We start from the raw sequence: 23,370 nt of genomic DNA on the forward strand, positions 1-23,370 counted from the left end.
GGAATTATTTGAAGACTGCCATAGGCTACCCAGGAAATGTAAAGGATACAATAACAAATGATCAACTCTCTTATTGATTTCTCATTAGCTGGTATTTAATTTTAAAACTGAGGACTGTATAAAAGTAAAGACATCTATGTGACTTATTAAGCTCAAGTCACAGGATAACTTATAGCTATGAAAAGAGAAAGGGAATATTTCCTTGAAGGAGGAAGATTTGTTGCCTGTCTTTTTGACCATTTATTGAGGTAAGTTCATGCATCTCTTGAATTCCCAGATATTTAACAGAACCACAGACTGGCTCCTAAAGGCAAAAAAAATCTAATATTACTATAAGCTATAGAAAAGAAATATGACACATTTCAATTCCAAGTATCAAAAGCATTATTTATAAATATAAGAGGGGGAAATCTGTTTGAAAAACTCAGAAAATAACTCGGCTGGACTATAGGAGTCTGTGTCTGTCATTTGGAACTATGATTATACTACAGCAGAACAACCACACAGAGCAATGAGTTTTCCAGCTCTCGGAAATTTATGAAGATGCTGGAGACCATTTCCTGAGTGTGATTCTGATTATGAGGATCATCTCTAAAATCTTATCCCATTTCAAATAAAAGCCATTAAACACCTTCCAAAAATCTATATGAATCATCCAAGAACTTATAGTGATAATAAGTCGAAGAAGAACAAAACAAACCTCTGACTCACTCCTCAAAATTCCTTTGATCTTACCTGGCTGCTGCCTTACTGAGTAGTTCAGTCCATCTACTTTCAAGACTCTCCAGCTGTCCAGTGATTTTCTCTCTATCAGCCAGCTCTGCTGACTGGGCTATTCTGCCTCCTTCTGCTTGAAGCATGTCTACTGTGGCCTTTCGATCATCTAGGAGCCGCTGGAGCAACTATTATAAAGAGAATGAAAAGTTGTAACACAGGATCATTTTGAAATCTGAACTAGGAAGAAAGAAAAAAAACAAAAGAAACCAACCCGCCAAATCCTAAGCTTCATTGAGTAAAAGAAGTTTTTTTCATCCTTGGGGCAAAAACAGGAGATATAGCACAGTTCTCACCACTCGTATACTTTTCACACACTTAAATTTTTAAATGGAGCAGTGACTGTCATTATGTGACTAACGGAACTTCCTTTGAACCAAGAGAAAAGTGCCGTAAAAAATGGTTAACATTTGAAGTGATGAATATGTTAATTATCTTGACTACGGTAAACATTTCACAATGTATATGTGTATCAAACCATCACATTGTATATTATAAACATTTTTTTTTTTTTTTTTTTGAGACAGAGTCTCACTCTGTCTCCCAGGCTGGAGTGCACTGGCTCGATCTCGGCTCACTGCAAGCTCCGCCTCCCAGGTTCACACCATTCTTCTGCCTCAGCCTCCCGAGTAGCTGGGACTACAGGCGCCCGCAACCATGCCCGGCTAATTTTTTGTATTTTTAGTAGAGATGGGGTTTCACCGTGTTAGCCAGGATGGTCTCGATCTCCTGACCTCGTGATCTGCCTGCCTCGGCCTCCCAAAGTGCTGGGATTACAGGCGTGAGCCACCACGCCCAGCCAAACATATACAATTTTTATTTGTCAACTATATACCAATAAAGCTGAGAAAAAAATTAAATTTCCTTTGGGATAAATTTTTTTTAAAAAGAAAAAACTGCACTAAAATAGAAATTAAACCAACAAAAAATATAGATAAAACTTTGTACATGATATACAACACTATTTAGAATATTGCTGACCCTGAAAACACCAAAAACCTCTTAACATAAAATCATAGATGAACACTGAAATAGGATACATGAACAGGTAAAATTATTCAGTCTAATATATGCCACAGTAAACCAGTAGATTTAAGTAAGATAATGAAAATCAATTTCCACCTTTCTTTTCAGGATGACACAAAGTAGTTTAGGAATTCTACTAAAACTCCTGAACTGCTTCTTAAACTATAAGCAAATGTGTTGTCTACTACTCCCTACGGCTGTTACAGTTCACTGTCCCAACATTCTCACTTACCTTCTGTTCTTGGATCTGTGCTTTCACCACTTTATACTCAGCAGATGGAGGTTTCTGATTGGCTATGAGCTCCTCGGTATCTGCCAACCAGCTGAGCAATGGCTCCAAGGCATCTTGAAACTTCCCACAATGCAACAAAGCTTCCTGTAGCTGTGCAATTCTTTGTGCGACCTGTATCATGAACATGTAGGTTCATTATGAGAACGGAGAAAGTAGTTTTCAAATTACTACTGACCTCTTTTAGTAATTATAGATTGCAACTGCTAAATTTTTATTTCCATTCAGGTTTCGGGAAACCTTAGATTCAGATGTCTCTTTTCTATGCCTTCCGTTTCCAGTACACTTGCTACCCCATTGTCACTCACCTTTTTATTCAATGTATTCCATCGAGCATTGATCTCTTCCATGTCATGTTCTAAACCCTGCACATCACAGTCTTTTCCTGCACTCTGAATTAATCCCTGGCCAAGTCCATTCACCTGCTGCAATTTCATCTGAAGAGGATCCACTTGTTCTTTCTGAAACATCTAGATAATTACAAGCCAAAGAAGATTTAATACAAAGGCTATTAGACTCTCTATACCACACAGAGACTGGTTATTCTTGGGGCATTTATGACTTAATGAAAGACAACCAGGAATAAAAAGAAAGAACAAGCATTTGCACGTGAAGCATCAAGAAAACGTGTAGTTTTGTATTTCAATACATTCTCCTATGGACATGTAATTACAGAGAGTTATGACACTACTTAGGTCTTTAACCCAATGACTCTTTCCTTTGTTCTTTTTTTTAAAATCTGTTGCTTAATTTTTTTTTGTTTTTTTTGGAGACAGTCTCGCTCTGTCGCCCAGGCTGGAGTGCAGTGGCGTGATCTCGGCTCACTACAAGCTCCGCCTCTCGGGTTCATGCCATTCTCCTGCCTCAGTCTTCTGAGCAGCTGGGACTACAGGCGCCCGCCACCATGCCCAGCTAATTTTTTTGCATTTTTAGTGGAGACAGGGTTTCACCGTGTTAGCCAGGATGGTCTCGATCTCCTGACCTCGTGATCCGCCCTCCTCGGCCTCCCAAAGCGCTGGGATTACAGGCGTGAGCCACCGTGCCAGGCCTGTTGCTTAATTTTTAATGCAAAAAGCCATGGAGAATAGAAAAGCATCAACCTCGAAATGCTGTACAAGTAAGTGCAATGTATATGAATCCTAAAAGAGAAGAATAGAATAATACCAAATGACTAGTATTTAAGATGAAATATCCCTTGGGGAATAGCCTTAACTGACCACTAATAAGAAATGCTCTTCTCTGACTAGGACTAATAACTCAATTAGTCAAAACATATTAACAGTGTGAAAAATGCCAACCTCATAGCTTAATCCTCCTGTGGCCACTTAACTTCATTCTGATCAAGAGCCACAGATCACACACAACAATAATCTTGAAACAGAATTCCTCTGATTACAAAGGGAAATGGGCCAGTAACGTTGGGAAATGTCCTTAATAACTTCAGACACACACTCTGAGTAATATACAGATTTACATTTAAAAAACTGCTAAAAAATGATACTGTATTATCCACGTTTACCATGGTGCAACAGAATTTTAAAACAATGTGAATAGGTGTAACAAGCAATGTGTATACTTTGCTCTACTACAGTTAAGCTCCATTATGATTTAGACATGTCTAAAAGGAAAAAAGGGTCAGAAGAGAATGGTACTTCTGCCACATTAAGAGTATGAAGTGGCCGGGCACGGTGGCTCACGCCTGTAATCCCAGCACTTTGGGAGGCCAAGGCGGGCAAATCACGAGGTCAGGAGATCGAGACCATCCTGACTAACATGGTGAAACCCTGTCTCTACTAAAAATACAAAAAATTAGACGGGCATGGTGGCGGGCACCTGTAGTCCCAGCTACTCGGGAGGCTGAGGCAGGAGAATGGAGTGAACCCGGGAGGTAGAGCTTGCAGTGAGCCGAGACTGAGCCACTGCACTCCAGCCTGGGCAACAGAGCAAGTTCGCCTCCCCCCCCAAAAAAAAAAAATTGGGTTTCTCTCAGTTATCAGAGGGATAGAACCAGCTATATTTCACTAGCCTGGATTTATTTCCCTTCCTTTTTCTTCCATGAGCCAGGTGAGTCAATTAAGGCCAGAGGATGACAGAAAATGGAAGAGGACAAAAATAAATATAAAAGAAAATGATAAGTTTAAGTAAGACCAATTTTGGTCAATATGAGACTACAGACCACACTAGGATTAGGAAACTGATTCTAGAAAGAATGGTCTATGGCTGGCTAAGATTACCAGGGAGGGAAAGCCCCAGGGAACACTGAAAAAGGAAGGTTATAAAAGTAATTATGAGTGCACTTCATTTTTTTACTATAATTTGATTATACCATATTTTCTTAGGCAACATTACAAAGCAGTTCAGTTAAAATGACTATTTCTCCAACAACATGGTTCCCAGAAAAAACAACTGCTATAATTCCATTTTGTAGCATTAAAGATGTTTCTGCTGAAGAAAAATCAGATAGAGGCAGGAAAAACATCCCAAGTTTAAAGCTGCTTTTGGTACAATAAAATGGTGGAGGTGAAGGTGAAGGAATGAAAAGGCAAAGAAGGCAGAAAGCCAAGGTATGGAGGGAAGATGTCAAGTCCAAATTACAGGGCCCTCTTTTACTCAATAACCAAATCCTATCTCACTCTACAACTGACATTTAAATTCTTTCTGTGCTTTCCAACATGACAGCCAGCAGCTACATATAGCTATTGACATTTAAATTAAATTTAAAATCCAGTTCCTCAGACCCACTAGCCACGTTTCACATAGTCAAAGCCACATATGGCCAGTGGTTACTCTACTGGACTATTGATAGAGAACAAATCCATCTTGGCAGCAAGTCCTACTGGACAGTACTTTAAATGACACAGAAAAGTAAAATAGGCTAGGCAAGTGGCTCATGCCTGTAATCCTGGCACTTTGGGAGGCCAAGGCAGACAGATTGCCAGAGCTCAGGAGTTCGAGACCAGCCTGGGCAACAGGCGAAACCTCGTCTCTACTAAAAATACACACACACACACACACACTAGCCAGGCATGGTGGCGCACGCCTGTAGTCCCAGCTACTTGGGAGGCTGAGGCACAAGAACTGCTTGAACCCGGGAGGTGGAGGTTTCAGGGAGCCGAGATCATGCCACTGCACTCCAGCCTGGGCAACAAGAGAGAAACTCCATCTCAAAAAAAGAAAGAAAGAAAAGTAAAATTATATTTAAATAGTTCAATAATCTCTTTCATATACAAGCTGAATATCCCTTATCCAAAATGCTTGGGATCAGAAGTGTTTCTGATTTCAGATTTATTAAAATTTTGGAATATCTACATTAAATACTTACCGGTTGAGCATCCCAAATCTGAAAATCTGAAATCTGAAATGCTCCAATGAGCATTTCTTTTGAGCATCATGCCAGCATTCAGAAAGTTTCAGACTTGGGAGCATTTTGCATTTTGGATGTTCAATCTATAATAAGAGCTACTGCAACTTTAAACTTTTGGATTTACTTTGTTTACAAACATTTCCTATAGAAGCATTAGCTATTCCTTCATTTCTCACCTTCACTCTATGGATTGACAGGGACAATGGGTATTTGTATCATTTCTCGTAAGTTAAAACATATATGAAAGCACCTCTAAATATTATCTATTTTGAATAAAAGTGAACAGAACGTTAAAGAACGTACATTTGAAAACACCTGCTTCCTTCTGTCAACTCCCAAATAAAGCTGTTTTGCAAAACCAGTGCTTTTAGATACACTAAAATTCCTACTCCTTAGTATTTCACACACTGTTAGTGAAATAGGACTGTGTCATGTTATTAACTAAGCAGTACTGGCAGACATTTTCCAAAGAAGTACACTAGTAAAAATTGTTGCAAGGTTGTAAGATGCAACTAGGACACAAAATAGAAAATTTCCCAAAGAACTCCTTAAAACACTTTTATCTTTGTTACTGCATTTTTTTTTTTTTTTTTTGAGACAGGGTCTCACACTGTTGCCCAGGCTGGAGTGCAGTGACATAATCTCAGCTCACTGCAACCTCTGCCTCCCAAGTTCAAGTGATTCTCCCACCTCAGCCTCTCAAGTAACTGGGACTACAGGCATGCGCCACCACACCCAGCTAATTTTGTATTTTTTGGTAGAGATAGGGTTTCACCATGTTGGCCAGGCTGGTCTTGAACTCCTGACCTCAAGTGATCTGCCTGCCTGAGCCTTCCAAAGTGCTAGGATTACAGGCATGAGCCACGGCATCCAGCCTTGTTATTGCATTTTTCCAGTTTTATCCTGACTGATTCTTTTCTGTTGTCCTTTGTTTTCTTTCTCCTCTTCTAGATCTCTAAATGATCTTTGGGGGTGGGAGTGAGGGAACGACGTCAGTCCTGGACTCTCTTCTCTTTCTATATTCTTCCTAGGCAATTCCATCAATTTCTGTGGGTTTAAATACTAACCACAATAAATGCTTATGACTCTCAATTTGTCTCTCTGAGTTTCAAAGCTACATATCCAACTGCTTTTTTAATATCTCCATGCAAAAAAATGAACCACAGGCATCCCAAGCCTAACAGTTCAAAAATGAAACAGTATCTCCCACCTTCCCTTACCTCTTCCTTAAATCAATAATTTATACTATCCACTCCACTGTACAAACCAGAACCTAAAAGTCACCCTTGATAACTCCCTCAGCCCCAACACAGAAGCCACAATCAGATCTTGTTGATTTTACCTCCAAAATATATCTTCAATCCACCCTATTGTCTTCAAATCCATTGACATCATTTTATTCAAAGAATTTGCCAAAATTTCTAACTATGTATTTATTTTATATTTATTTATGTGTGGTTTTCTTAATATCTGCCTCCTCCACTCAGTATAAGTTCCACAAGGCCAAGGACCATGTCAATTCTATTTACTGCAGGAGCCTAGTACCTGGCACAGAGTAGGTACTCATAATATTTACTCAGGCCGGGTGTGGTGGCTCATGCCTGTAATCCCAGCACTTTGGGACGCCGAGGCAGGCGGATCACCTGAGGTCAGGAGTTCGAGACCAGCCTGGCCAACACGGTGAAACCCTGTCTCCACTATAAATACAAAAAAAAAAAAAAAAAAAAAAAAAAATTAACTGGGTGTGGTGGCACATTCCTGTAATCCCAACTACTTCAGAGGCTGGGGCAGGAGAATTGCTTGAACCCGGGAGGCAGAGGCTGCAGTGAGCCAAGATTGTGCCACTGTACTCCAGCCTGGGCAACAGAGTGAGACTCTGTCTAAAAAAAAAAAAAAAATTTTTTTTTGTTCCATGAATGAATGAATCCTTGTACACAAACGGTGTTAGGGAATGCAAAAAACCAATGAAGATTCTGCCGATCAGCAGAGCGTTCAAACACTGAACTGGAATTGTGGTGCTCTCCAATTTTTGCTTAAAAAGACTCCCTTGGCAAATTGTAATCTTATAGAACCCTTATTTTATACAAAAGGTTTTTTTCTTCCTTTGAACCAGTGACTGGGATTAAGACTGAAGAGGTCTATAAATAAGCAGGGAATTTACATAACCAGAGATTGGTCTCAGTAGGCCTCAGATCCCATTACAGAAAAAGCAAACAAGTTTTTGGCATTTTAGTTCTACCAAACTCTGTTGTTATTGCAATTACAAAGTTTATATCTATTTTAACCATGTATCCATGTCTGCACTTGCACATATACATACAGACATAGAGGACCTCAGTTCATGCTAAATCACTTGTTGAGTTCTAAGTATTTATATATAAAAATGGCAGGTTCAGTTGCCTCTTGGAATCCTAAGGGAATGGAAGAAATAAAAAATTAACCTCTCATCTTGGAAAAGCCTTTTAAAATAATATTTCCCCAATTTAGCAAACCTGTATACTCATGTTAACTCTATAATGATTTATTTTGTTTCAATATTTTCAAAATGGCCTCTCTACATTCTTGTTGGTTAACAGTCCTGGCTGAGGCTCAGATCTATCCTTTCCTGTACACAGATATAGGCATTTGCTCACTTCCAGATATTCCACAAAGTAACCACACTTCAAAGATGGACAACTTTGCAGCTGGGCTACCATTTCCTTCTCCTGTCATTTACATCAGGCAATATTTCATAAAAGGATTACCTCCTGTAGCTGGAAGGATAGTTAGAGATTATGTAGCCATCTACTCATTTTGCAGATGAGGAAACAAGGATTCCAGAGACTGATACAGGATTTCTACGACTTTTTCCCCTTTATGCAGATTTGATTGCCTCACTATAAATTTAATCCTTATATTTCATGATTACTGCTATATAATCTTTATACTGGAGATATTCTGTTTTTTTTTTTCTTTTTATTTTCTCAGAGATGGGGTCTTACTATGTTGCCTAGGCTGTTCTCGAACTCCTGGCCTCAAGCAATCCTCTTCCCTTGGCTTCCCAAATGCTGGGATTAGAGGTGTGAGCCACTGTGCCTGGTGTGAAATATTCTGTATTATCAAGAATGGCTCTGTTGTTGACCTACTGTCTTCACTTTGTACAGGCTATTGGGATCTCGGTGTCATTCCAAATTCAATAAAACTCGGAAAAATGAATCAAAAATCCATCAGTCTCAAAGATGATGCATCCTAATTTAATGGAATGCTACCTGACAAAATAACTGGTAAAGCTCAAGGTAAAACCACCACCACTCAGCAAGGCCAGATTATCTTAATCAATCTTCTTAATCAAAGAGCTTATGGCATGCAATCAAAATGATTTTGTTGTCAGGACCTGCATGTTTAGCTGGTGCTCTAGCTGACTTAAGGCTGCCCTGAAAGGCTCTGCAATGAGGTGAATGAGAAAACCCATCTTTCTTGTAGCATCCATCCAACTCTAGGAAATTGATATTCATGCATTCAGTCAGTCAGTCAACAGCAAATGCCTGCTATGAAGAAGGCACTATTTTGAGTCCTAGGGACACAGTAAAATCAAAACAATCTTCTCACTCAGTCATCTCTTGTGTTCAGATTAAACCTCTAACTCCTGCACTCTTTACCACTGACCAAATCAAACCTGGGTAATTAACTGTGGAAAGCTGCTGATCTCAAATTCCTTGGACTAGGAGTGCTCAAGGATGTGGAACATCGTTTCCAACTGTTTCCTAACACATTCGGTTCTCTAACATTAAGAATCTTAGAGCCGGCTGGGCGCGGTGGCTCACGCCTGTAATCCCAGCACTCTGGGAGGCCGAGGCAGGCAGATCATGAGGTCAGGAGATTGAGACCATCCTGGCTAACACAGTGAAACCCATCTCTACTAAATATATATATATATATATATATACACACAAAAAATTGCCGGGCGTAGTGGCGGGCGCCTGTAGTCCCAGCTACTCGGGAGGCTGAGGCAGGAGAATGGCGTGAACCCGGGAGGTGGAGCTTGCAGTGAGCCGAGATCGCACCACTGCACTCTAGCACTCCAGCCTGAGTGACAGAGCCAGACTCCATCTAAAAAATAAAAATAAAAAGAATCTTAGAGCCAAGAGAGACCCAAGAGGACATTTAGCCCAATTTTCTTGTTTTATAATGAAGAAACGAGGTCCTGGAAAGGAAAATGACTTGCTTAAAGACACAAAGGCAATTTGACAAAGATGGCTAAAATACCTCTATTTTTCATAAACATTATGCCTAGCTCTGGTTTTCAGAAACACATATTTGCATTTAAAAGTTCTTAATCATTTAGCTTTATTGCTTCTCTCCAATCTACTTTGGTAAATTCTTTCAACCAACCAACATACCTATTTGAAAAGAATGGGGAGGATATGGCCAGTGATTGGTAATCTTATACGCTTGGTACCTTAAATGTATCTCATTTTATCCTCACAGAGTTATGCCTTAACAAATGAAGAAACAGGAAACTCAAGAATAGCTAACTAATTTTCCCAGAGTGGTTAGGAAGCACCCCAGGTCTCATTCCAAAGCTCACACTCTGGCCTCTACCTAAATGTTGACACCACCAATGAATAAACTGTCTCTTGGTTTAGGCAAGAACATGCTCACTGTATAATTCAAAAACAGAATGACCCTTTCCTGCTAATAATCTTTTTAAAAATGTAAATCAACAACTGTTTATATCCCTGTTTTCCGTGGGATTGGCTTATCTGAATAAAAAACGAAGCATGAAATTATAAAGTTTTTCACCAGACAAAATTAAAGTATATTTTCCCCAAAAACTCAACAGAAAGACTACAAACTATAAGCCCGGGAGACCCAAAAAGAACAAAAGAACTATCTGTGCCATTTCTCATCACCACCAGGTCAGCCCTGCAAATCTCACTTTACTCTTTAGACCCTTCCCAGAATCAAAATGGACAACAATTACCTCATCTGAATTTAATCCAGCGGTTGCAGCCAGAGGCACTTTCCCATGTAGCACTGTGCTGGTCACCTCTTTTATGCCAAATACTAGGGAATCAAGGTCCTCCTTGATCCACATTCCAGTGGAGGAAGCCTCCTCTAGAACAGGTGTTCCTTCTTCTGAAATAGGCACTGAGTCAGTGTGGGCAGAAACTCCCAGGAAGGGCACACCAATGGGGGAAACTTCCTCCATAGGAGGCACTGCAGCAGCTGGGATGGCAGGCACCTCTGGGGTGGGCACTGAAGCAGCAGGGATGGCAGCCACCTCTGGGGTGGGCACTGCTGCTGCTGGGGAGGCGGGCTCCTCTAGGTTGGACACTGCAGCTGCTGGGGAGGCAGGCTCCTCGGGGGTGGGCACTGAAGCTGCTGGGGAAGTGAGTTCCTCTGGGGTGAGCACTGCAGCTGCTGAGGAGGTGGGTTCCTCTAGGGTGGGCACTGCTGCTGCTGGGGAGGTGGGCTCCTCTGGGTTGGACACTGCAGCTGCTAGGGAGGCAGGCTCCTCAGAGGTGGGCACTGAAGCTGCCGGGGAAGTGAATTCCTCTAGGGTGGCCACCATAGCTGCAGGGGTGGGCACTGAAGCTGCTGGGGAAGTGGGTTCCTCCAGGGTGGCCACCACAGCTACAAAGGAGGCAGATTCTGCTGGGGTGGGCACTGCAGCAGCTGGGGAGGCGGGCTCCTCTGGGGTGGGCACTGCAGCAGCTGGGGAGGCGGGCTCCTCTGGGGTGGGCACTGCAGCAGCTGGGGAGGCGGGCTCCTCTGGGGTGGGCACTGCAGCAGCTGGGGAGGCGGGCTCCTCTGGGGTGGGCACTGCAGCAGCTGGGGAGGCGGGCTCCTCTGGGGTGGACACTCTGACAGCTGCAGTATCAGGCTCCTCTGGAGCATGCACTGTGGTAGCTGGGGTGACAGGCCCTTCTGGTGTACCATCCTCCTCTGTGATGGGTACTGCAATAGCTAAAGCAGCCCACTCTGGGGAGAACCCTGCAACAGCTGACATACCCTCCTGTGTGATGGCTGCTGCAACAGCTGGAGCAGTCTCCTCTGGGGAGCACACTGCAGCAACTGCAGCAGTCCCTTCAGGGACAGATACTGTAACAGCTGGGACAGTAGCCCTCTCTGGGGCTGATACTGCAGCAGCTGTGACATCCTCCTCCTCTAAGGAGACTATTGAAGCAACTAGGATGTCCTCATGTGGAAAGGGCACTATAGCAGCAACTACAGCAGTTCCCTCTGGGGCAGGCACTGCAGCAATTGAGGTACCCTCCTCTGGGCTGGGCAGTGCAGCATCTAGGGCATCTTTGACAGTGGGTACTGCAGCAGTCCGGGAAGGTCTCTGGAGGACGGGTATCCATTCCTCTAAAACTGGTTCAGTATTACCAGCCTTGGTAACTTGTTTCTCTGGAAAAATATTTAGGAATGAATCTGAATCTCTCCTTTCCATCTCTCCTCCCTCTGATGATGCCACATTCAGCTCAGGCTTTGTATCATTCACAGTTTCCACTCCATCTGGATTAAGTCTCAGTTCTTCAACCAGCAGGTGCAGACTCAGAATCTCTGACTCTGGGGACTTCCTCTGGAGATCCTGGAAGACCTGCTCTGGGAAGTTTCTGTGGAAATGTGCTGGAGCTTGATCCTCCAAAAGCGTGGCTTGATAATCCAGCTCTTTTGCCTCACCATCCTCATCACAAACTTTCTCCACGGACAATTCACAAGTGACCACATTTCCCACTGATGTCAGACTGTTATTTTCTTGATTAACAGTTACATTCCCACTTTCCAAATGAATTTCATCTGTTAGTAAATTTGATTCATATAACACCTCTACTTCAGGTCCTGAGGTAACATCTGTTAGTTCATGATTAAAAGCAAAACTGAAGGTGACCCTCTCAATGCACTCCTCACCATTCCCCTCAGTTTGACTGCAGTCTCCCTGGGACAAATTGCCATTGTCTTTGGCCAGCTCAGAAGCAATGAAGCCTGATAATTTTTCTTCATGAGAAACCCTGTGATCAGAGTTCAGCAGTCCTCCTGGGTCCAGCTTTTCCAGTGAATCCAGATCAGCTGGCTGTCTGGACTTAAATTCTGCAGTCCTGGGGCTAAAAGGCACTTTTTCACATTCCTCCTTGCTAACGGTGGAAGTGTCTCTCATGATATCAACGTGGGCAATAAGTTCCACAGCATTAGGCACCTGAGAAGAATCCAGGGTATTAAAATATCCACAATCCAATCTAGTATCATAATCTTTTGCCCTTACATGTAAAAGGCCTAAATGCTGTTCCTTTTCTAAGGCAGCCCCTGAAAAATGACTAATTACGAGTAAATTTTCTGCATCTTGGGATGCAGCCAGCCCTTCAGAAGAGATTTGATTCTGTAGCTCAACTAGAGGAGTTACTCCTTCTTCACATAAACACTCCTTTTCAAGTTCAAGAAACATCTGCACTGAGTCTGTGTCAGAGAGCTGTTCTGCATCAATAGTACCCACAGTACATGCTGAATCTGAAACAAGTCCCTCTAACCCCTGAGCAGTTCTGTTTGCCACCTCACCGAGAATATCCTCACCTGTAAGAACACAATCGCAATCCAGGGGTATATCCTTGGGAACAGTAGCCAACTGGTCCTTGGCTGGCTGTGGGTCATCAGGGCAACAAATCTGACCAAGAGATAGGTGGCCAAAAGTCCTCAAGACAGCAGCTAAGCAATCGGATCCATCCTCCACTACTGCTGTGTTTGTTTGTTCTCTTTCTTCAAAAATATCTGCCAGGCTGTTCTTCTCATCTGCCATCAGAAAAGTCTTTTCCCTGTCTGACAGTTTCTCTTCCTCCCACTCTCCCTCAGCCTCCATCATAATCCATCGCTCATCCTCCTCAAACTTTAGCTCAGACTCTGTTTTCTCTCTCAGGCTGGGGGTTATGAGAACATGCAATTCTGGATCTAACAGCTCTTCACTCAGGCAAGGGGAGAGAGGTGGCATTTCCACAGTGCAGGCTGTGTCCCCAAGGGGGTGCTGCTTCTCACTGAAGCCTCCCTTAGCTAAACTTTTTGTGGCCCTCGGCCAGGTTGCACTTGAGAATCTGGATTCCTGCATTACATCTGTGTTACCACTTGTTGCTACAGCTTCTGATTCTACAGGCTGGAATTCATGAGGAGGGTTTGCACTGTGCTGCTGAAATCTAAAGTCCTGGCAGTCTCCACTTAAGTTTTTTAAATCTTGCGCCTCTGGAATACCTATGGATTTGGACACATGTTCCAGAGTTACTGACTCTGACTGAGGTTCCCTGTGGTCCAAATGACCAGAACTTTCTGTTAATGCAGAATTGGACTCCTTCTTCTCTTGCAAGGAAGGATTTGAAGCGCCAGCTTCTGAAACCTCACTGAGAGAAGCTTCTATCCTCTCTGCAAATTCTGGGAAGTTGGGTGGCATGAAGGACTTCCACGATCTCCTGTTAACATTGTCTTTGCGTTCTGCATTTGGCCGCCTTCTGGGTGGCACAGGTGCTGACTTCTGCACATCACTGCTTAGCTTTAGCGCATCAAATATTATCCTCTCATCCAGCTTCTTACCTTCTGGTGCTCTAGATTCAAAAACATTAGATGCTGCTCCTAATGTACCATTGCTGGATATAGTACTTCCTTCCATCTTTTCCATGGTGCTTTTTGAAGTCTGGTTAAGCTTTGACCCCTGGTCAATTTGCTCATTTATCCTCATCGTATCATATATAGACCGTTGTGGAACATAGCAGTCCTCTATGTAGCCATCCTCCTCCTCTCCTTTCCCCAGGCAGGTGGGGTTCCGCCTTAAACAGTCTGGTCGGCTGAGTGGCTTACCCATCCTTTTTCAATCAAGATGAACCATCAATCTTTCAAAAGTATTTTTCACAGGTTCCCCCCAAATGCATTCTACTTAAGTTATAAATCCTTTTAGCTGTTCATACCCCAAACCACCAATTGCATCTGCCCTCCAGAAAGGCCTGGAAGTTCCGTTTTGAAACCATTCTGGGAGAAGCTCTAAGACAAACAGCTTTTTCCTCACAGGCTAGCAGCCTCATGGTTGACAGACGATATAATTTAAAATAATTCCTTGTATGGCTTATGGTTTAATTTTTTTTAAGAGCACTGCTCTTTCAAATACAGTCAACAAAAATCATCTGATATTGACGAGTCTTTTTCGATATCTAGTTCCACTCACTTCTCACCGAAGCAGAGTTGGGAGCAGCAAATTTATGCCGATTGTATCCTTTAATAACAATGGCACAGCCTCTCTAGTCTTCAAGTATGGCCCAAGCTCCTAAGAATTCCTTTCATTTTATCCTCAGTTCCAGCCCTGGAGAGTCCAGCTGGTCTGAATTAGCCATTCGTCCTCCCTAGCTGGGGTGTTTGCATTTGAACTGGGCTGGTCGGCGGATATTCCTGCAACTTTAAACACAGGAAGTCCTTCATTCGGGGCCAGCTTGGGGCTTCCTGTCTCCAAAACATCATGGCATTGTTGTGGCTCCCAGGCCAACCCTGCGCTGTAGCTGCAAAACAAGGCGAGGGGAGCCCCGCGCCAGGCCTTCGGAAAGGCAGGCGGGCAGCAGCAGCGGCCGCGGGTCTGTCGGAGGGGCTCGCTCAGCACGGCCCGCTTCCCCGCGCCATGCCGCGCGCCCCGAGGGCCAGGGTCGCCTCACCGCAGGCTGCAGGTGGCTCCCGGCCGCGCCAGCCTCAGGTCCCGCGCTCAGGAAGTTAGTTTGTCCCTCCGGCAGCTGAGTCCCGAGTGCTGTGGGCGCCGCCTCCCCCGCCGCCGCCAGTCCCCGGCCCGCAGCCGCCACGCCGTGGGCTGCATGACAAGCAGCCGCCTCTATTCTCCACCACGCCGCTGGCCCCGCGGCCCCGCCGTCCTCCCCGCCCGCAGCTGTCACGGTCCCGGCATGCAAACTTCTGGCTGGGAACAAAAGGCTCCGCTAGGGTCGGGCGGGGGGCGAGCCCTCCTCCCCCGCGCAGCGCGGCCCGCTAGCTCGCTAGCTCGCTCGCTCGCTCGCTGGAAGTGCTCGGCTGGCGGGCGGCTCTCCTCCCCCTTCCCCGCGCCGCCGCGCTGCGCCGCCCCGCCCGGGCAGCCCCCTGGAAGCCAGGGAGCGCGCGACGCGGAGAGCACAGGGATGAGGACGAGGGCGGGGGCGGGGCCCGGCGGGGGCGGGGCCGGGGAGAGGAGCGACCCCGAGAGAGGAGGGAGCGGTGGAGAGGATTGGAGGCTGAGGCGCCGAAGGAGGGGCTTCTGCGGGATTCGGAGCGAGAGACCCCGGACGCCAGCCGTTCGGCTCCCGCAGCCCACGCCCACCGCGCCCCGGGGCCAGAGGGGAACGCCCCGCCCCCGGAGAGGGCGCAAGGAGAGGAACGGAACCCGCGCGAGTCTGGGCTGCGCGGCGCAAATCCCCTGACAAAGGAAAGCCCCGCCCTCCTCCCGCTGGCCCGGCCCCTCCCGCCCCTGTCTCGCTCCAACCGGCCCGGCTCCGAGCCCAGCCCAAAGGCGAACGAATCCAGAAAGGGCGCCCGCGCTCCCCCAGCTAGCCGGCTCTGGCGACGGCCACTCGAGTTCCCGTGTGCCGGCAGGTCGCGCCGGCTGGGGTAGGCCGCCTGCATCGCTCTCGGCTCCATCTCTGCCGCCAAAGGCTGTCCCTGCTCCTTCCAGTGTCACCTTTAGCGCGCCCCTTGCCGACCGAAGAACACTCCAGCCTTAAACCCGGCACTTTCCCGGTGTCCCAAAGGAATTCGGTCACGCTCAGAGACCAAAGTTATTGGATAACTCTAGGCACATTCTACCTTCCCTCTCCCCCTTCTCAAGTATATCAAGTCCTGGTCAATTCTCCCACCAGGATTTCTCTGCTCACAGACCTGAGTGGTATCAATGACGGAAGAAAATGGGGTGGTGGGGGAGGTGGGGATGCCAACAGCTGAGCCCTACGACCAAACACCTGGGTCCTTTATAGTTGCGCACAGCCAAGGAAACCTGAGCCTCCCTGGACCAGATGAAAAGCATGGGTATTTCAAATCTCAAATAGAAAACACTAGAGAAAAGTCGCTCACAATCCTGTCGTCCACGGCCTTTGGCTTTTAGAAAAGCCACTTGGTCACCTGGTGACTGTTAAACAAAGAAAGTACAAAGGGCAACCCAGGAAACTGTCCACCAGAGGCAGCTGCATCTCTGAAGGGGTCCAATACTCTGTTCTATTTGTGATGGCCATTCTCTGATTTTATGAAGGAAAAAAACATCTATTAAAATTCGGAATCTCTGTCGGACCATGTGGTCAATATATACCGCAAAACTTATGGAAAAGTTATTTCTATCCTTTACACAAACAGTAAGTGAAACCAACACCTGGTGTATGAAGATCTGGCACTGAAACCTTGAGCTGAGCCTTAGGCTTACTTAGGGAATCAGACTGGTCCTTGGCAAAAATGAGAAGTGCGCTGAAGCCTGTAATCGGAATTAGGCAACTAAAAGACCTTTCTCTGGTAAAATGCTTTACACTTCATTTCTCACTTCAACAACGGCTGCTGATCAATTCTACCCACTCAAATCCAAAAGACTCTGCCCATCTGTAAACTGAAAGGGGTGGGGAGGCCGACTAGGTTGTGTCTTGACACCCTTTCTAGTTTTAATATTTTTTAGTTCTAAAACTTTTAAAGGCACTGCCCCAGAATCCTGTGTCCTCTTGGTCGTATACTGCCAAGACACTAGAAACCCTGTCCTATGAAGAACAAACAGTGCAAGAACCAATAATGTTTGACCTAGAGAAAGTTCTAGGAGATGTAATTAGCATGAAGTATCTGAAGGACTGAGACGTGGGAGGAAGGAAACTTGTTCTGGATATCTCCTTAAGCTGGCACACTAAGATGTGAGATTTAAAACCAACAAAGAGCTTCTCACAGCTATTCAAAGAATAGGGTGTCCCCTAAACTGGTGACTTTCCTGACCCTGGAGGTGTTTGAGCAGAAATTCAAGCAATCACTTGGCAGAGATTTGGGAAAACAGATTTACAAATCTTCTGCAGTTTGTTCAGATGAATTTTAAAGTCCTTTCTAACTCTGATACACTGTAATCCTAAGGACTGATAGCTTACAGATCTGATACTTAACAGTTCAGGGAATCCAGGTTTTAATTTTCCTTTAATTATTCAGCACAACTGGAAAAACTCAGGGAAGGAAAGATCAATTTTACTAGCAAATCTCCCTGGCCAAATACATTCACTTAAGTGTTCAGATATCATAACAGACTGTTTAGCATGCCAGGGCCCCTCTGGTTGGAAGAATCTGAGGAATTCTGGCTCTGGATGAAACATGGGTGGTTATTCTATTATAAAGAATGTTCTTTTTTTTTTTTTTTTTTTTTTTGAGTGAGACTCTGTCTCACTCTGTCGCCTAGATTGGAGTGCAGTGGCGCAATCTTGGCTCACTGCAATCTTTGCCTCCTGGGTTCAAGCGATTCTCCTGCCTCAGCCTCCCGAATAGCTGGGATTACAGGCATGCGCCACCGCACCCAGTTAATTTTTTGTATTTTTAGTAGAGATGGGTTTCACCCCTTGTTGGCCAGGCTGGTGACCTGACCTCAGGTGATCCACTCACCTCAGCCTCCCAAAGTGCTGGGATTACAGGCGTAGCTACTGTTCCCAGCCATAAAGAATTATCTTGATGTGGAATCACAAACTTCATGAACAGAAATTCCTTTACTGTTTCCTCACCAAGTCAGGTATCAACCAATCCAGACTTTTCTTAAATAATTCCCTCCCATGTCTATCTACCAATATTCTTACTACTCTCATCAGTGATCCATATAAATAAATAAATGGAGCATTCCTATGACTATGCAATTCAGATTCGAATTACTTATTATCTGCAGTCACACTCTCTCTAATTAGGGTGTTAGGAAAACAAATTTAAATACAACCTAAAGAGAAATTACATATAGTAATCTAATCCTCCCACCGCACCTCCAAAAAAACCCCAGAACCCAAAGCCAAAGAATACTTTCTGAGTGCTTTGCTCTTTTTAAAAAATCATCAGTATGTGTTTAGAAATAAATCAAGAGAGGAAGCACAAGTTCCCCTCCATGTCTTAATTTTTATCTGTTCATGAGTTTCTCCTTAGTTTAGGTATGTGGAACTCTGCCAATAGCCATCTCAGGGACTGAAATAAATACCTGATACAGCTTTCCACCTCTTGTTGCCCTGATAGCTACAAAAAAAAAAAAAAAAAAAAAAAAAAAAGCATCTGTTCATTTCACATGCTGTGTATACACTTTTTAAAAGAGAAATACAGGGAGCTCCAGAGACCCTCTTCAGATATTTCCCCCACCCCTGTAACCACAAACATATGCACTGAAGCCAAATTTCAAATGAGTTTCCGGTTAATTGATTACAGAGTTCAAAGAATTCTCTACTCATTTTGAAATTCCCAAGTACAGAATTTGGTGTTAGATTTTCCTTCAGTGAACTTAGAAGAAAGAAAAATCCTGGCCCTTCCAGCTCCTTCCTGCAGTCTTCCTAATGAAAGACAGCCGGGTGGAGTCTCCTCACACCCTAACATAGCTCCCTTTCCAAGTTTTGGACCTGGCATCCTGCCCTTGTCTGCTCCAGACCTAAAATGCCAGCCCTCTGGGACAATCTGGAGACCCCAGATTCACACTTCCCTAGATTCTATGATGCCTTATCACCCACCTTGTTGGGTGCTCTCTCTTGGAAGACTAATTCTGAGTAGAAGAGGATACAGAGGACTGGTTGGATCTTGCTCATTTTAAATCTACACAATGCCTTTCATCTTAGGATCTTTAGATTTTACAAGCATTATTTAGTGGCAAGTAGAAACTCCACAGTATTAGTCTGTACCTGTTGGGCATCAGTCACTGCCATCCTTTGGTACTTTTATTATTATAAACATGGCTACGGAGTGGCTCATAAAGCAACATAGCATGACACGAAGTTTGCTTTAAGTGGGATACTAAGGATTTTGATGCTATTTGAGCTCTCATGTACTCGTGAACCCATGAGAAAACTTTCCACACACTCTGCAGGAACTCTCATGACCCCTGTAAGCCCTTTCCTGCCTGTAGACTTTCCAAAAGACAGTGTATTAATCCCTCTTTTTAGACTAATGGTTACCAAAACCATGGTGATGACAAAATCATGGGGCTTTGCAAGTTAGAAAAGACCTGACAGAAGGGTGGGAAGAAGGAAGGCAGGAGGTATCAGAGAAGGCTTTATGGAGGGAATCACATTTACTCATTAGGATTTCAGATATACAGAGATGGCAAAGACAAATATTTCTAAGTAGAGAGCCGAAGGCAGGACTCTAAAGAAGCAAATTCTGGCTGGGCTCAATGGCTCACACCTGTAATTCCAATACTTTGAGAAGCTGAGGCAGGGGTATCCCTTGAGGCCAGGAGTTCAAGACTAGCCGAAGCAACATTGCAAGACACTCGTCTCTACAAAAAGTTAAAAAATTGGCCAGGCATGTGCATCTGTAGTCCTAGCTACTTGGGAGGTTGAGCTGAGAAAATCGTTCAGCCCAGGAGTTCAAGGTTACAATGAGCTGTAATTGTGTCATTGCACTCTAGCCTGGCGACAGAGTGAGATCCTGTCTCCAAATTTTTTTGTTGTTGTTGTTAATTTTTTTTTTTTTCCAGACAGGGTCTCACATTGTCACCCAGGCTGGGGTGCAGTGACACGATCTCGGTTCACTGCAACCTCTACCTCCCGGGTTTAAGTGATTCTCCTGCCTCAGCCTCCCAAGTAGCTGGGATGACAGGTGTGCACCACCATGCCCAGCTAATTTTTGTATTTTTAGTAGAGATGGGGTTTTACCATGTTGTCTGAGCTTAAGTGATGCACCTGCCTAAGCCTCCCAACTGGGCTTACAGCATGAGCCACCATGCCCAGCAAAAAAAACCGTTTTATTCTATTTCATTTTATTTATTTATTTATTTATTTACTTACTTACTTATTTATTTATTTTTTTGAGGCAGAGTCTCACTCTGTTGCCAGGCTGGAATGCAGTGGCACGATCTCGCTCATTGCAACCTCTGCCTCTCAAGTTCAAGCGATTCTCCTGCCTCAGCTTCCCAAGTAGCTGAGATTACAGGCACACACTACCACACCTGGCTAATTTTTCTATTTTTAGTAGAGATGGGGTTTCGCCATGTTGGCCAGGCTGGTTTCGAACTCCTGACCTCAGGTGATCTGCCCGCCTCGGCCTCCCAAAGTGCCAGGATTACAGGCATGAGCCATGAAGCCCGGCCCCCCCCAAAAATTTTTAAATGAGGACTTTGGGATGGGATGCTCACTCAACTGTCACTTATTATTATCTCATTTAAAAAATCTAAATCTTTATAAATGAAACTTAGGGTGGCAAGCATACTTGTTCAGAATAATACACCTAGTAAAAATGAGGAAGAGGGCTGTGAAAGTAATTGCAGAGGAAGAATATTTGGGCTTCACAACTGCCCAGAGAGAAGGTAGAGGTTAGAGGGAAAAAAACAAAGATAATGTCATATAGTGTTACTCTTAGGTTACTAGGGGCATAGTAGTACTTATTATAAAACAACAGCAGGAAAGAATAAAATATTTGAATTCATTTATCTTAGAGCATTCTGTATGTGAAATACTAAAAAACGACCCATGTGAAGGTGTGTAGAAGGGCCCCTCACACAAAAGATTCAATGCTGGGATAGAGATATAGATTTGGGCCAGGCGTGGTGGCTCACACCTGTAATCCCTGCACTTTGGGAGGCCGAGGCAGGCAGATCACCTGAGGTCAGGAGTTTGAGACCAGCCTGGCCAACATGGCGAAACCCCGTCTCTACTAAAAATACAAAAATTAGCCGTGTGTGGTGGCATGCACCTGTAGTCCCAGCTACTTGGGAGGCTGAGGCAGGAGAACCACTTGAACTTGGGAGGTGGAGACTGCAGTGAGCCAAGATCGCACCCGCTGCACTCCAGCCTGGGAGACAGAGCGAGACTCCATCTCAAAACAAAACAAAACAACCAAACAAAACAAACAAACAAACAAACAAAACAAAACAAAACAAAAGAGAGAGAAAGATAGATTTGGAAGCCTTTCCCCATAGAACAGTGAGGAGCTGCCATCTCAGAGGTTGAGTGCAGAGAGAAGAGAAGAGACAGATGACAGAGTTTAAGGAACCACATATTTAGGAGATAGGAAGACAAACCAAAAAGGAAAGCAGAAGAGCAGCCAGAGAAGAGAACGGAAGAGCACAATGTCCAGAAAGTAAATTAACTTTCAAGAAAGAAGATCGGATATTAAATGCTGTACGATGAAAGAGGAGAATAGTGAGGCAGACAAGGCCACTAGACTTGGCAACTAGGAAGCCAATGAATATCTAAGAGAGCAGTGTCAGCACAGTGATGGGTGTTGGATCAGATTAGAGGGGGTTAAGGATAAGCAGTGGTGAGAAATAAGTATGGATCCTCCCTTCTTCTTGAGACTGTGTTCTTTTGACTTCCATGACACTGTGGTACCCTGGTGCTATCTTTCTAGCCAGTCCTTCTTTGTCTCCTTGGATTCCTCTTCCTCTCCTCTTGAGGCAACTAATTTCACAAGGTTATATCGTTGATTCTCTTCTTTTCATCCATTCACCAAATATTTATTGGTATCTACTATGTGCTCTAAACTATCCCAGGCACTAAGGAAAGCACACCGTGCTATGAGAACATGGGTCATGGGCCTCAACCTGGCCTGGAAGCTCAGGGTAGGTTTCCCTGAGAAAGTGATGATGTGGGTCTCCCCCTGGGACTAACTGAGAGTAGTCTTTCCAGTTCCAGAGTGGCATGATCATCACAAAATTGCTTGGTTATTTCCATGAAAGAGGTCTCTGGGTTGAATCACTGCCTCTTTTTTGAGACAGAGTCTCACTCTGTCACCCAGGTGGAGTGCAATGGTGCGATCTTGGCTCACTGCAACCTCTACCTCCCAGGTTCAAGCGATTCTCCTGCCTCAGCCTCCTATGTAGCTGGAATTATAGGCACCCACCACCAAGCCTGGCTAATTTTTGTATTTTTAGTAGAGACGGGGTTTTACCATGTTGGCCAGGCTAGTTTTGAACTCCTGACCTCAAGTGATCTGCCTGCCTTGGCCTCCCAAAGTGCTGGGATTACGGGCGTGAGCCACTGCGTCTAGCCCCTGCTCCTGAATATTAGAAAAGAAGGCAGAATAAATAATACAGAGAGAAGAGATTTCTAAAAACCATCTCTTTCATTTTGTTACTAAGGAAAATTCTTATCATTGATGACAAAGAAACAAACAGCTTAGGTATGAATTTAAAGAATTAGACCAAAACCAGAGCTTATCCTTTGGGAATGAATTGCAAGATGACAGAGATATTAAATGGTTCACTTGATAAATACAATTAATTCAAGATGGAGAAAATCTAAGGCACATTTAATTTCTTTGAATTATCTTCTTTCCTTGACTCATATATACACATGACCAAATGTTAAAAACATTAAAAACACATATTTGCTGAAACTGTAAAGAATTAAAGACTTTCTGTAAAACATCTCAATCTGGTATGAGATTGGCAGACAGATGAATTATATCTGTATTTTAAGCTGCTTGCTTCTGAAACTCTGCCGATATTTTTTGGCTCAGCCCTCAATGTTTTAATTAAAGATTGATTAATATTAAGAGGTGTCTTTCCTAAAGATGCTGACTTAGTAGTTGCCATTGTACGGCAACAGAGGAAGATAACATGGTCTATGATAAAAGCTAATTAGGCCAAAATCCCTGAGATCATTAGAGCTGATCTAATGGGCAACTGAGTGGCTGGGGAAGTCACTGAGCTGGTAATGTCTTCTGGTTAATTCTGGTTAATGATTTGAAAATAATATTAATTTGTAGAGCATACAAGCCAAGGCCAAAATGGTCTCAGAAAAACCTG

At 44.2% G+C, this 23,370-nt stretch overlaps 1 protein-coding gene across 40 annotated transcripts in view; it reads right to left on the bottom strand.

Moving 5' to 3' along the window:
• MACF1 (microtubule actin crosslinking factor 1) overlaps positions 1–23,370 on the bottom strand; it is a 378,870-nt gene that overhangs the window by 62,001 nt on the left and 293,499 nt on the right. For 39 of the 40 annotated variants that reach the window (XM_063782390.1, XM_063782385.1, XM_063782389.1 and 36 more), the window contains 3 exons: positions 2,398–2,559; positions 2,033–2,203; positions 736–902 (listed from right to left, as the gene is read on the bottom strand). In XM_063782390.1, the coding sequence (XP_063638460.1) occupies positions 736–902; positions 2,033–2,203; positions 2,398–2,559 (500 nt within the window). Of the gene's footprint in view, positions 1–735; positions 903–2,032; positions 2,204–2,397; positions 2,560–10,416; positions 15,459–23,370 lie in introns of those variants that run through there. The other variant, XM_054681509.2, reaches the window with a different exon arrangement.

This window comes from Pan troglodytes, chromosome 1 (genome assembly GCF_028858775.2).
Source record: "Pan troglodytes isolate AG18354 chromosome 1, NHGRI_mPanTro3-v2.0_pri, whole genome shotgun sequence".
Taxonomy (NCBI): Eukaryota; Metazoa; Chordata; class Mammalia; order Primates; family Hominidae; genus Pan; species Pan troglodytes.